The 14,840-nt window shown below is 44.3% G+C and overlaps 1 protein-coding gene across 2 annotated transcripts in view; it reads left to right on the forward strand.

Annotated features, from left to right (window-relative positions):
• The window catches only part of HCN4 (hyperpolarization activated cyclic nucleotide gated potassium channel 4), a 114,078-nt gene that overhangs the window by 91,832 nt on the left and 7,406 nt on the right, over positions 1-14,840 (forward strand). For both annotated transcript variants that reach the window (XM_080980286.1, XM_080980285.1), the window contains 2 exons: positions 7,939-8,085; positions 8,765-9,005. In XM_080980286.1, the coding sequence (XP_080836412.1) occupies positions 7,939-8,085; positions 8,765-9,005 (388 nt within the window). The remainder of the gene's footprint in view (positions 1-7,938; positions 8,086-8,764; positions 9,006-14,840) is intronic.

Consider the following 14,840-nt stretch of genomic DNA (forward strand, 5'->3'; position numbering starts at 1 on the left):
TTCTCCTCCATGAATTTGTCCAATCCTCTTTTAAGGCCATCCAAGTTGGTGGCCATGATTGCCCCTGGTAGAATTCCATAGTCTAACTGCGTGCTGTGTGAAGTCCTTTCTTTTCTCTGTCCCGAATCTTCCAATGTTCACTTCAATTAGAGTCCCTGAGAGGGAGAAAAACTAGTATCTATCTGCTTTCTCCATAGAGGGTCCCCAGCACAATGTACACCATTTTGCAAGGCAAATTTATGCCCAATTCTTTGGGCTTCCTAGTTGCTAGGGCAAACTTAGCAAGTGTGTGTATCAAATATTTATCCCCCTCAGATACCAAATCTTCCATTCATTATTACAATTTTCCTTTTCTGCATTGATTTATTGTAATAAACCAGGCACTGCCTTTCAACCATAGTTGCAGTTCAAGATGGCTTAGCAAAATTTCATTAAAAAACATTAAAACTATATGAACAGAACTGGAAGACATGCCCATCAATGATGACATTAAGAGCAGCAGTTGAAAAGTCAGCGGCAGATGAAGTAACCAAAAAAAAAAAAAAAAAATCAACTTCCCCACTGAAATTCCATGAAAACAGGACAGACTTTTCCTAGGATCCCAGAAAAAGTCCTCTCTCCAGTAGTCATGCATTTGACCTCTGCAGGTGATGGCGCCTGAAGTGGTGTGTCAGATGATCATCTCAGTTTACACAGGAGCAAGAGAACCTTCAGTTGCTCTGGTTCCAGCCTGTTTAGGTCTTTTTAAAGATCAGAAGCAGCACTTTACATTATGCCTGGAACCAAAGTGGGAGAGAATCTTACTTATTTTATTTATTTATTTATTTATTTATTTATTTATTTATTTATTTCATTTCATAAAATGCATGCACCGCCTGATTGTAGAAAACCTCAAAGTGGTTTACAAAAAGACTAAGACAATACAGTGGTACCTCGGGTTACATACGCTTCAGGTTACATACGCTTCAGGTTACAGACTCCACTAACCCAGAAATAGTGCTTCAGGATGAGAACAGAAATCGTGCTCCGGTGGCGCGGTGGCAGCAGGAGGCCCCGTTAGCTGAAGTGGTGCTTCAGGTTAAGAACAGTTTCAGGTTAAGTGCGGACCTCTGGAACGAATTAAGTACTTAACCCGAGGTACCACAGTACAATTATCAGGGTAATAAGGCTGCTTCCAGATGATCTGTTTACTGAGCATCTGGTCATGATTTGTTTACAAAACGTTCTGATTTGTTCTGATGTTTGTGGGGAGGTTAGACAATGTTGCATCGAGCAAAAGTTACCCTACACTTCCCAGCGCATTTCTCTATCACTTTCCTTATCGACATCAGGGGGAGAGGGGAAGGTGGGTTCCTTGCCCAAGAGCTAGAAGTCAACTGCAATTGTGCAACCTGAGATTGCTGATAGGTGATTGAATCCCACCCCTAAATAGTGACCATTTGGGTGGGATACAACAAAGTGGTTTCATGAGTGGAGAAAGGCTGCTCACACAATGGAATTTTTTTGTTATGTCACCCCCCACCCCGTGCCCCCTAAATCTGCTCTGGAGGTTTGAGGGAAAGCCCAAAGTTTAGGAGGTATACAGGAGGAGGGGAGAGGGAAAATTTCATGTTGCATAAGCGAACCTCGTTCTACACATGCATAGCCCACTTAACTTTACGTCGAATCCCACCCAGAGTATCCTTAAATACAGGAAGAGCACTGTGAATAGGGAAAAGCTATGTGAATCATATTAGGCGAGTGTTTCCTTAAAAGTTTGATCTGATTTTGAAGTCAGCTGTAGAGCTTGCCTTTCTGGCTTGATCCAGGTCAATAATGGTGATGGATGGATTCGTAGGCGACAGATCTCAAGGGAAGAGGAAGGAGGAGGAGGGTGGGTTTTAATGAAAAGCAAACACCTGAGAACAGGAACGTTATGCTAACATAGCCCTGCATGGATCCAACCCCATTGTGTCAGGATATCTTTCAGGCATAAGCAGATCCATCGAACGGTGTCTCACGAGACGTATCTTTGGATGCGTTTCAAAGAAATGTTATTTCCCCAGGGTGTCTGAAGAAATATAGCCACCGAGAAGAGAGATTATTCAATTTCCTGTGGGAGACAATGGGGCAAAGGATGGCCTACACCTAATGAATATTTACTTCCAGCCGGCCTTGCTGGAACTCTGAATAGCCTTGTTTGAAATGAGGACACTGGGTGATTTACAGTCCCAACCATTCAGTTTAGGAACATGTATGCATCCAAGGATATTTTAAGCAGAACAGCGTAGCTTCAAAAGGTTTGCAGCTGAGTGGACCAACCAGAGCTTTCCCCAACCAGGTGCTCAGTAGATGTTTTGGATTACAACTCCCTTCTGCAATGGCCAACACCACCAGTGGTCAGGGATGGCAGGACTTTTGGTTCAACTGCATCTGGAGGGCACCAGACTGAGAAGCTCTAGTGCAGAGCATCTGAAACAGAAAAAAGAAGGGGTGTTAAAAAGTCATCTTTGCATCATCTTGTCCCTGCTGGAGACAGCAGTGATGGAGTGCCTGGGAGTTGTTCTCTGGGTATCTTAGAGGTAAAATGCACATTCAGAAAGATCACATGGTAAGCCCTTCCTTGACTCTGCTATTTCTTTATTTCTGCAAGTGGAAGGTCACATTGTGAACTTCTCATTTAAAAAACTGTAGACCAAAAGTATCTCAGGGAGAAGAGCTCAAAACTAGTCATACCACTCACTTCATGTCAAATTTTCTGTGTAAGCTGACTGAGGCTGATGGGAGTTGTAGCCCAAAAGATTTGTAGGGCATCACTTTGGGGAAGGCTAGAGTAAAGGAACTTCTTAAATGTGTGTTCTTCATCAAGCCATCTTATCTGAAGCCCCATCCTCTCCTCTCCATCTGCTGCCATAGCTGAGCTCTTCAGCTTTGGCCAAGAATGCAAGGCAGGACGATGAGCAAAATGTGTGATGCTCCTAGGGCAAGGCTAGCCAATGCAGTGCTCTCCAGATGTTGTTGGATTTCAGCTCCCATCAGTCCCAGTCCGCGTGGCCTATGGACGGGGTTGATGGGAGTTGGAGTCCTGAGGTGTTTAGGACTCCAGCTCTATTGGCTAGCCTTGAACCACTTTGGAGGGGGAAATATTCACAGAACTGTTCTGTCACCCTCGTTTGAGCATCCGCAGGAGACAACCCTGTGTGTACAAGGAAGAGGCAACAGGAAGAATTATGGTATTTACCTGGTACAAGGTTCTGATGCTATCAAGTTTTTTCGATGTATTTTTTTAAGCTCTTTCTTTATCTATTCTCCGGAATCAAGTTCAGAGATGAAAACATGCCTTCACACTAGGGATAGGTCAATCTATTGGTTTGGTTTCTCTTTTTTTTCTCTTTTCCCCAATCTTAAATTCAGTTTGTGATTGATTGATTCAAAACATCCTCATGAAAATCCACCAGTGTTTTAGTGTGAATTTCTCCTAAGCCACACCTTTTTTTGCAAAACAGCATTCCCCTAATATAAGGCATTTTTGTAGGCTGCTTTCACCAATATATGCCTGTTTCTCCTCACTTTACCCTGATGTATGCATTTCTGTACACATGACTTGGCTGCAGAACTGCATTGCAAAATTCGCAGAAGTGCAAATTTCAAAAGATGGGCCGCCTTTCAGTTCTGTCCTGTTTCAAGAAGTGTGTATACGTAGATTTGCTTTTAAATGCAAACTCAATCAAATTGCTCCAACAACCATAGTCCTAAGTACTTTTAAGTAGCTAGCAATACCCTAGTGTCCCAGTTTGCTATTTGGAGAGACAATGTTGTAGTTTTAGAGATGCCCATAAAACGGCATCTAGGCGGCTGACAGGAGGCCATATTGCTTTTTCCTGAGAGAGGCACATCCAACACCGAGAACAATGTTAAGCATTGTGAGGTGCTCCTACAACAGAGAGCCATTAGTTAATAGCAGTGTAATTGATTTCCAGCACTAAGAATGCAGGTGAACCATTTGAATGGGGTCATTAGTGGCAGCACTCATGAATATTCCTGACCATCTTAGCTGTGGGTGGCTCGAGACAAGAGGCAGCGAAGTTCCAGGAAACCCCATCAGCCCCCACTATGCCTCCTTGAATACATTAAGCCGTCTTCCCTGATCTTTGGCTTCATCAGGTGGTTCTCATGCAAGCCATGCTAGAACAGGCCATCCCAGCAGCAAATGAGTAACACTCATGTTTGCAGAGAATGGTGTAGAGGGATGGAGAAATGTGATTCCCTTTGCATTTAAAGCTGAATCTTTCAAATCTGCACTTTCTGAAACAATATGTGAGCTGAAACGCAGCTCCTTCGAAATTTGCACTCCAAAATTGACGTTTCACCGTCTATTGATCCCTGTGCCACCACTTTATTTCTCACTGCCAGCACCCAGGCCCTACCTGGTACAATACTGAGTCCAGTCAGGGTTAAATTAGAACATTTACTTCTGTTTATTTATTGCAGTTTAACAAGCGTGTGGTATCATAAACGGTATCGGTCAATTACAGTCATGGGGTGCCTATCCAGACCTATAACTTCCGCTACCTGCTCTCACTCACTAAACCACCTCTCAGATACTTACTTGTCTTCCTAGCTCCTAACTGTTCCTGACTCAACTTATTTCGCTACACTAACTCAACCTACCCTCAGTTGTTGTTGTTTAGTCGTTTAGTCGTGTCCGAATCTTCGTGACCCCCTGGACCAGAGCACACCAGGCACTCCTGTCTTCCACTGCCTCCCACAGTTTGGTCAAACTCATGCTGATAGCTTCGAGAACACCGTCCAACCATCTCGTCCTCTGTCATCCCCTTCTCCCAGCATCAGGGTCTTTTCCAGGGAGTCTTCTCTTCTCATGAGGTGGCCAAAGTATTGGAGCCTCAGCTTCAGGATCTGTCCTCCCAGTGAGCACTCAGGGCTGATTTCCTTAAGAATGGATACGTTTGATCTTCTTGCAGTCCATGGGACTCCCAAGAGTCTCCTCCAGCACAACCTACCCTCAGACTCTATCCCAATTCACTCCCACTCCAACCAACCACCCAACTCCCAACGAACTCCCCTTTCGCCCCTCCCAGAGCTGATTTTGTAGTCCCTCTGACTCCACCCCCCTGGGTTCTGATTGGGTAACTTGTTTAACTAATTCACCTCCAGCACTCTCATATGTTAACGTCACAGATGCCTGGTTTGAAACCCGGGAGAGCTACTGCCAGCCAGTGTAGACAGATCTGCAGTAGATGTACCCACGGTATGACTCATTATAAGTCAGCTTCCTATGTTCATATGAAAGACAGATGGGTCTTTAAAATGCATGAAACTGCAACACTGAAAACACTGGTAGAGTTTAATCTGAGCCAGGATGTGTCATGCATTAGAATTCGTCTTTTTCAAGCTAGGGTTCAACCCTGGGCCATGGGATGTGGTAATAAGCTACATCCATTCTAATGAGTCGTTTTGGGGGAAATGCTCTTAATTAGTCATACAGTTCTGCAAGTGTGCCCTTGGGTATGTGCAAAGTGCCTCTCCCGCACCACTGTGCAATTATCACTGGCCTCCACATAGCTGAGAAGAGGTGTTCTGAGGTCATGACTTCCAGGCAGATTTGTGATTTGCCTTGGCTTCGTAGAAATCCTGCCCTGCACAGAGGCCTCATTCCAGGGCAGGAAATGATGGTGCGGGGGGACACGAAACAGGTCCACAGGGTGCATGACTTCTCATGTGCTACATTTTCAAGTATGCAATTTAATAATTGCGCATTGTTCCATGGGTCTAATAAATACTTATTTAATTAACAACCTCAAAACTCTGCATGGCTTCCCACCGGCATTCCCCAACATCTCCACCGTTAACAGATCAGAAAGAATGCATTCGGCATGTGTCCTTCCCAACTAAGCAAACATATTCTAGAAAGTCAAGAGAAGGGCTGTGGGCAGATTTGTCCCCAAAATGGGTTTTAGTTTTAGCTCAGTGAAGGGAAGAAAATTCAAGATGATGTCCAGCCTTGTGGGTTCTCTTCTTGTCTGTAAAGAAGAGGTGTCTCGTCCCCTCGCTCCCTTTGGGGACTTCTTAGTTCAGAGAAAAGCCGAGTAAGAGTTTAGAAAACTATGCCTGGCATGGAGAAAGTGGAAGGATAAAAGTTTTTTATCCTTCCTCTTTCAGAAGAACTCGTGGACACTGAACAAAGCTGAATGTTGGAAGACTCAGGGCAGATAAACGCAGTGCAAAGTTGGACTATGGAATTTGCTTCTTCAAGAGGCAATGGTGGCCACCAACTTGGGTGGTTTCAAAAGAGGATTAGGCAAATTTTTGAAGGATAAAGCTATCCATGGCTAGTAGCTATGATGACTATGTTCCAGCTTCATCTGTTGGTGGCATTGCTCCTCTTGAATACCAGTTGCTGAAAACAGCAAGTGGGCAGAGTACTGTTGCTCTCAGATCCTGCTTGCAGATCTAGTTGGACTAGAGGAGCTATTGGCTTGATCCATCAGACTCTCCTTATGCTCTTCTATGATATATGTTAATAATAATAATAATAATAATAATAATAATAATAATAATAATGGCAACCATAGCAACAATTCATTGGGTACTAAAATAACCAACTGCCCATAAATATTTATCAGGAAGAATTTCCAGACAGGCAACAAGGAGCCTAAAGGCTAACAATTTTTATGCATCACCTTGAGTCCACTTCACAAATGCATGAAGTATAACCCTCAGATTTCAAAGCAATTGGAAGCCGAAATGTTTTGTGACATAAAAAATTCTCTGTTTTGTTAATGAACTATAATTGACCCTTTACCACAGCAATGGTAGTTATTAAAACGATCAACTTGGCAGCGCTGAGTTAATTAACACGTTTGGTGGGAAAGGAAACCATTTTCTGTATTCAGGCCCAGATGCATGGAGTTGAACTTCTTGATGAGTTGCAGTCCAACACTGGAGCCTCTAGGCTTATCATTGGCCTTTGTCTTGCATACATTCTGGCTCTGATTGCATTTCCTTTATCTTCCCCGACCCCCAGTTCCTTTCTGAAGTCGCTGCTTACAAGTCCACCACCACCACTCTTGGTGGATTATTCTATGCATCTGATAGTCTTCAACTTGCCTCTTTGTTGGTTTTACCAGGAATCGTCACTAACGATCTGGTCCTGGGTGGTCTTCTTAAATTACTCACTGTCCCCATTTCCCTCTCTTTGCCTTTAGGGATGCGGTTTTTTAAAAAATTGTGAGTGTGCATCATTAGATTAGGTCATTAGGTCCAGTATATCTGAAGGAGCGTCTTCACCCCCATCGTTCTACCCAGACACTGAGGTCCAGCACCGAGGGCCTGGCGGTTCCCTCACTGCGAAAAGCCAAGTTACAGGGAACCAGGCAGAGGGCCTTCTCGGTAGTGGCGCCCGCCCTGTGGAACACCCTCCCACCAGATGTAAAAGAGAACAACTACTACCAGACTTTTAGAAGACATCTGAAGGCAGCCCTGTTTAGGGAAGCTTTTAATGTTTGATGTATTACAGTATTTTAATATTTTTTTGAAAGCCGCCTAGAGTAGCTGGGGAAGCCCAGCCAGATGGGCGGGGTATAAATAAATTATTATTATTATTATTATTATTATTATTATTATTATTATTATTTATTACTATTAGATTGGTCGCTGTGGGTTTCAGCCTCTTTATGCCAAGCCTATAAAAGTCAGTCAAGGCTGCAAACCAGAGCTTCACTGGACACAGTGGGATTTACATCTGAATATGCGTAGGCAAGGCTGGCACTAGGTTTCTGGGACGCTGGACCAATTTGACCCGACTCTTTCTGAAACAGCTTCTGACACGCTATGCGATGGTTTCCTGCAGTCCCAGGAGAGGGGGGTGTCTAGTATGCCCTGGTCCATTTCGACACTCCAGTTAAAAGCCTCTTCCTTTCCTGCTTTCCTCCCACCCAGTACAAGCAAGTGGAGCAGTACATGTCCTTCCACAAGCTCCCAGCTGAGATGCGCCAGAGGATCCACGACTACTACGAACACCGCTACCAGGGCAAAATGTTTGACGAGGAGAGCATCCTGGGAGAGCTGAGTGAGCCATTGAGGGAGGTGAGTTGTATAGGAGAGGGGCAGCCGGCATCTGACTGAGGGGTTACGCAACATGGGGGGACCCCACTGGGGACTGAAGAGTGTGTCCGGAACACTAAAGAGTTAGGCCTGTGTCACTCTATTAAGGAAAACGTAGCAAGAGGTCAACAGATTAATCAACTCGCAGCTTTGTGTTAAGTTGATTAACCTGCTGATTGGTTAAATCTGTGAATGTCCACATAGGAGGGAAGGAAAAATCCCAACAGCTTTAAAATAAGAAGCGTACAGTGGTACCTCGGTTTTTGAACCACCCCAGAAGACTGTTCGGCTTCCAAAACGTTCAGAAACCGAGGCACAGAGGGAGAATTTCGATTTCAATTGAGAAAACTGAAAAACACACAGTGGAAGCCGTTTGACTTTTGAGGCGTGTTCGAAAATGGAAGCATTTACTTCCGGGTTTTCAGCGTTCGAAAACCAAAACGTTCAGCTTCCGAGATGCTCAAAAACCGAGGTGCCACTGTATCTCCTTTGTTTCTGGATGGGGAGAGTGGGTGCAGCCTGGGAAGAGTATTATGGGCCTGTCTGAGAGGTCTGGAGGGCCACATTAGGCTCCCAGGCCTGAGACTCACCACCCCTGGTTTAAACAAGCAAATAAGACCACAACCGCTTACTGAATTCCCTCCCTCTCTCTCACGACCAGGAGATCATCAACTTCAACTGCCGGAAACTTGTGGCCTCCATGCCTCTGTTTGCCAACGCAGACCCCAATTTTGTAACATCCATGCTGACCAAACTGCGTTTTGAGGTGTTCCAGCCGGGCGACTACATCATCCGGGAGGGGACGATCGGAAAGAAGATGTATTTTATCCAGCACGGGGTGGTGAGTGTGCTCACCAAAGGCAACAAGGAGACCAAGCTGGCTGATGGTTCTTACTTTGGAGGTAAGCAAGGCCTGCCCTGTATGGATTTTATAGCTTCGTAAATGTAGTGTTTAGGGATGCGGGTGGCACTGTGGGTTAAACCACAGAGCCTAGGACTTGCCGATCAGAAGGTCGGCGGTTCGAATCCCCGCGATGGGGTGAGCTCCCATTGCTCAGTCCCTGCTCCTGCCAACCTAGCAGTTCGAAAGCACATCAAAGTGCAAGTAGAGAAATAGTTACCGCTTCGGTGGGAAGGTAAACGGTGTTTCCGTGTGCAGCTCTGGTTCGCCAGAAGCAGCTTAGTCATGCTGGCCACATGACCTGGAAGCTGTACGCCGGCTCCCTCGGCCAATAAAGCGAGATGAGCGCCACAACCCCAGAGTCAGTCATGACTGGACCTAATGGTCAGGGGTCCCTTTACCTTTACCTTTAAATGTAGTGTCACAGGGTTGCATCCAATGGAGCCCTAAGTTAAAGTCGCTTAGCAGGAACGTTTTGCACCAGCAGAACACTGTTGTGCAAAAAGAATGCACAAGCAGTTTACTTTGTTGCCCAACAGGTTGTAGAATCTGTTGCACAACAAATTTTCACTAGCACAACTGTTGCATTGGTGTCCTCTGTTGTGCAACATTAAAACTCACCAGTCTTCCAGCACAAGAATTCTTGCATTAGTGAACAGAGAATGTTGAATAAAAACTCCTAAGTCATTTATACCCAAATTCATTTTGAATATATTGAACAACAGGCCCTCACCTTTATAATACCAATGCATTTTAAAAAATGTACTGCATAATGCTGTGAGCTTATCCATAAATCCCAATTTTTTCCTAATCATTTGTTTCACTAGATTTGATTTATTATCTCCATATCATTTATTATCTCCATACCAAAAACAACCAGAATCAAAAGGCAAATAACATTACAATATAACAGCCAAGCCAGTGGGTTTATCTCTAACTTTTTACATATACACACTGCTTTTGTGGGAGAAGCATCTGTATGGGACACATAGCACCCCCTAGTGGTGCTAGCAGGGATTACATTAAGAGCCCAAACTGATAAACCTAACAGGAGGTGTCATAAGCAATTCATCCTGTCTGTGATGGGCTGTCATGATTTCTTCCCTAGGCTCCCCAGGAACTCCATCGGGTAATTTCATGCATCTTCCCAAAAGTACCATTCCTGCTATTCCTTGACAGGAAGCTGTGGCAGTTAATCCAGTGAAAACCATCAGCCTATAAAAGTAGCTGGGGCTCAAATAACTTCTCATATTTAGAGATCTCTAGAAAGGTAGCCTTGGAAACTCAGTGTTGGTTGTGACCCAACACAGTAAGGATTTTATTTCTGTGCAGCTCAGTCCTGATGCTAGAAAGGTCAGATCCTTAACTGGCATAAGCCTTAGGCTGATTTTCCTAAATTTCCTGGTTAAGACATTGATGGGAAACCTGTAGTCTTCAAAATATTGCTGGACCCCATCTCCCATCATCCCTCACCATTGCTTATGCTGGCTGGAGCTAATGGAACTTGTAGACCAGTAACATTTGGAGGGCTCTCCACCCCCCTCCCTGGGTGTAACACTGGAACTAAGAATTAGACCAGGAGAAAGCAGCTCTCTCTCTCTCTCTCTCTCTCTCTCTCTCTCTCTTTTAAAAAATCATTTTTATTTGATTTTTCCAATAAAAAGTTATAAAAATCCAAATACCTATCCATATGCAGAGATTTCTCCGAATCTCAGGACTCCATCCCCCTTCCCTGGAGTCCTAATTTAAATATTTAAAACTGCATCTTCTTCCAAACTGATATCAATCCACATTGTCCATGGTAATTGTTACACTACAAGTGAAATCAAATTCCTTATCTGGAAAGATGGAAAGAGATCGAAAGCAGCTTTCTCCAGCTTGATGCCCTCCAGGTGTTGGTGATCAATAGAGATACTCCCATCAATAGAGATACTAAGCCTGGCCAATGGTCAGGCATGACGGTAGGTGAACATCACCTGAAGGACATCAGGTTAAGGAAGGCTGGGCTATGGGATCATGCTCATCCCTCCGTGTCAGGCACAAATTCCTCTCCCTCCTTCACACCGATGGACACACAGACTCACAAATAGAGACCTCTCTCTGTCTCGCTTGCTATTGCGTATGACCATCAGCATCCTGGATTGAGCTTGCTATGCCATATTGGTAAATCCAATTCTGAAGATGAGTTTAATTGTGGAGCCAGCTTCACTTTGACCTGAGTTTGAAAGGGTCACATGTCATATTGAAATTGAGAAGAAAGGAAGAATTCATGGGTCAAAAGGGAGGAGTAGATGAGCTTTTGCGGAATTTTTTTTGGCCAAAATCCAAGCCATAAAAGCTAGTTTTAGTTGAGCACACACCTGCTATATAAAAAGTCTCAGGTTCAGTCTTGTCCATCTGCAGTTGAAAAGGATCAGGGAGCAGGTGATGGGAAGAACCATTTGCCCGAGACCCTGCCGGTTTGAGAAAGCCAAGAGTTGCCAAATTTTATAGGTATCTATTTCAACACACACATTCCTCCAGTATATGAATTTTTGCACACATTGCTGGGTTGGAGATCTCCATTGCGAAAAATGGAGAAATTTGGTGGACTTCGAAGGATAATTGAGTTCCTTTTACCTGTTGCTTCGCAAAATGCAAATTAGGTTCTTCCTCATTAAAATGCAGGAGGAGATTGAATTCCTCCTCCATCGCTACCTGGCGTCAGGTTTGGAGGGGGAGTCACAAGTGCCTTTGGCTCAAATGCCACCAGGACAGGCAACCGTAACCCGCTCTGATCATGAGGTCGTAAGTCAGATCAAGCGCCGTCAGCCCTCGGCCCCAGAGGGACTTGGCTTTGGCAAGATATGTCATGACCTTCTGTTCCCACTGGTGTAGCAGAGGTGATTAGCATGCGCTGAATGAACTAGCCATGCCTGGAATGATGTTTGATAGCAGAACCCAAGTGGCTAATTAGATGAATGAATTACTATGTAGGAGAAAGGTGAGAACAGTGAGGAAATTACCAGATAGAGAGTTCACCCTATAAGCAAAAGAACCAAAGAAAGGAGTGTGATTATATACTTCACTGAATCGAGGGGGGTGGGGAGAGATTATACAGCACTGGTGCGTATAGGAAAATACAGAGAAGGCAGTCCTAAATGCATTAGCGATTGTTCTAGTCAGACATTTAGAACAAGTATAACAATTCCGTATCTATCATCACTATGTACTGTATTTTTCGCTCTATAAGACGCACCAGACAATAAGACACCTAGTTTTTAGAGGAGGAAAACAAGAAAAAAAATATTCTGAATCAAATGTTGTTGAAGAAAGCAATGCAAAGCTTCAGCAAAAGCAACACAAAGCCTCTTCAGCGCATTGGGAGGAACACTCCTGTTGGCCTGAAGAGGCTTTGCGTGGCTATCCCAGAAGCCAGAACAGCATGAGGTATCGCTGCACAGCAATCCCTCTTGCTGTTATGGCTTCAGCGATAGCTGCACAGCCTGCATTCGCTCCATAAGACGCACACACACACTTCCCCTTACTTTTTAGGAGGGAAAAAGTGTGTCTTATAGAGCGAAAAATACGGTATATGAATATGCAGCTCAAAACAGGTGTGATAAGATGTCAGGGACTGGCTGCACACTGAGGAGTGGTGGCTGGTTACTGGGGAGGGGGCACCGGGAGCAGCCGGGTTGCAGACTGACTTTGAAGAAGGGATCCCAGTACGTTTCCGAGCACAATTCAAAGTGTTGGTGCTGACCTTTAAAACCCTAAAGTATACCTGAAGGAGCCCAGTATACCTGAAGGAGCGTCTCCACCCCCATCGTTCAGCCCAAACACTGAGGTCCAGCGCTGAGGGCCTTCTGGTGGTTCCCTCACTGTGAGAAGTGAGGTTACAGGGATCCAGGCAGAGGGCCTTCTTGGTGGTGGGGCCCACCCTGTGGAACACCCTCCCACCAGATATTAAGGAAATAGACAACCATCTGACTTTTAGAAGACATCTGAAGGCAGCCCTATTTAGGGAAGTTTTTAATGTTTGATGCTTTATCGTGTTTTTAATATTCTGTTGGGAGCTGCCCAGAGTGGCTGGGAAAACCCAGCCAGATGGGCAGGGTATAAGTAAATTATTATTATTATTATTATTATTATTATTATTATTATTATTATCATTATTATTATTATTAATTTATTTATTTATTTATTTATTTATTAATCCCTGATCCAGAGGAGCCTGCAGCAGTCGGGAGACTAGAGTCAGGGGCAGCAGAAGCTGCAGGATGGGAGACTGAAAAAACAGGTGCAGATGGAGGTAGAGAGATCAAGTTTGTGCAGAGTCAAGGGCTTCTACACCCCCTTCTCCTGCCCCCACCTCTCCACTGTCTCCCAGGACCAGGAAAGGATTGAAGAGGGAGAAGCAGAGGCAGTTACACGCAGGCACCGTCTCTGCCCGCTTGCTCACAGCTTGGGGGGGGGGAGATACATAAGCCGGGGGCGGGCCTCTCCGTTTGAGTTCCTGTCTCATCAGGTGTACACCTAGGAGTAATGAGAGACATAGGACGGGTGGACATGCCTTTCCCTAACTTGTATGTGTACTTTTGACGATAAAGAGGTAATTCTTTGCCCAGGACATTCCTGGCCTAACAACATCATGACATAAACTCACAGTAACCTGCTCTGGTCAAGGTTCCAGGGGCAAGCTGTGACCCTCTAGGGCAGGGGTCAGCAGCCTTTTTCAGCCGTGGTATGGTCCACCATCCCTCAGACCATGTGGTGGGCCGGACTATATTTGGGGGGGGGGATGAAAATGGGCCGGAGTATATTTTTTAAAAAAATATGAATGAATCCCTATGCCCCACAAATCACCCAGAGATGCATTCTAAATAAAAGGACACATTCTACTCATGTAAAAACACGCTGATTCCTGGACTGTCCACAGGCTGGATTGAGAAGGCCATTGGGCTGCATCCAGCCCCCAGGCCTTAGGTTGCCTACCCCTGCTCTCTCGGGGCTTTCCCCAGGCCATACCCCTCTCTAGCCACACCCCTCTCTCCAGGCCACACCCCTTACTGATACTGACTTGCACCCTCCCTTTGCCTACCTGGAATGTGTCTTTGTTTTTTTTGTTTTTTTAAATTATATTTATTGAAAATTTTTAAAATTACAGAAAAAGACAAAGCAGAGAAAGAAAAAAGAAAAAACAGAAAAGAGAAAAAGAAAACAAACCACATCCAACAATACAAATTCAAAAAACAAAAATACACCACAAACATATAAAGATAAAACCAACATTCTCAAATCTTCAACTTTCATTATCTTCTTTCTTTGACCTCCTCCTCCTCCCTTTTTTTGTATCCCAGTTATTAATTATCGCAGCAAATCCTTTCCATATTTCATAATATTCTGTCATTACGTTACCTTGATCTATTTTCATCTTATCTTATAAAAAACCTTAAAACTTAAATCTTATTTTTACCCACTTCTCATGACCATAATATTCTTGCCTAATTCTTTAAACATTTTTGCTAGAGCCAAGTAATTTCGTTCCAACATTTTTCTAACAGTCATCAATTTTATAAAACAATCCTAGTAATAATAAAAAAAGAAATAGAAACAATCCAATCTTCATCCAGCGTCCCTTCCTCCTGGTCCCGGGTTTTGTCAGTCCTTTTTATCCCATCGATCTAGCACATTAACCTGGTAACCTTATATCCGAGGCCCTTAAGTCCCTTCCATGTCCCTTCTGCAGCTCTTCTTCATATTCACCTTTCACTTGTGGGAACTCCAGCTTGGTAATATTTTTGACCCTTTTCAACAAATCAGCCCCTTTTCCATAGTCCAGACTAAACTCCAT

The sequence above is a fragment of the Podarcis pityusensis genome (assembly GCF_964106645.2).
Source record: "Podarcis pityusensis genome assembly, chromosome: 14".
NCBI classification, from domain to species: Eukaryota; Metazoa; Chordata; class Lepidosauria; order Squamata; family Lacertidae; genus Podarcis; species Podarcis pityusensis.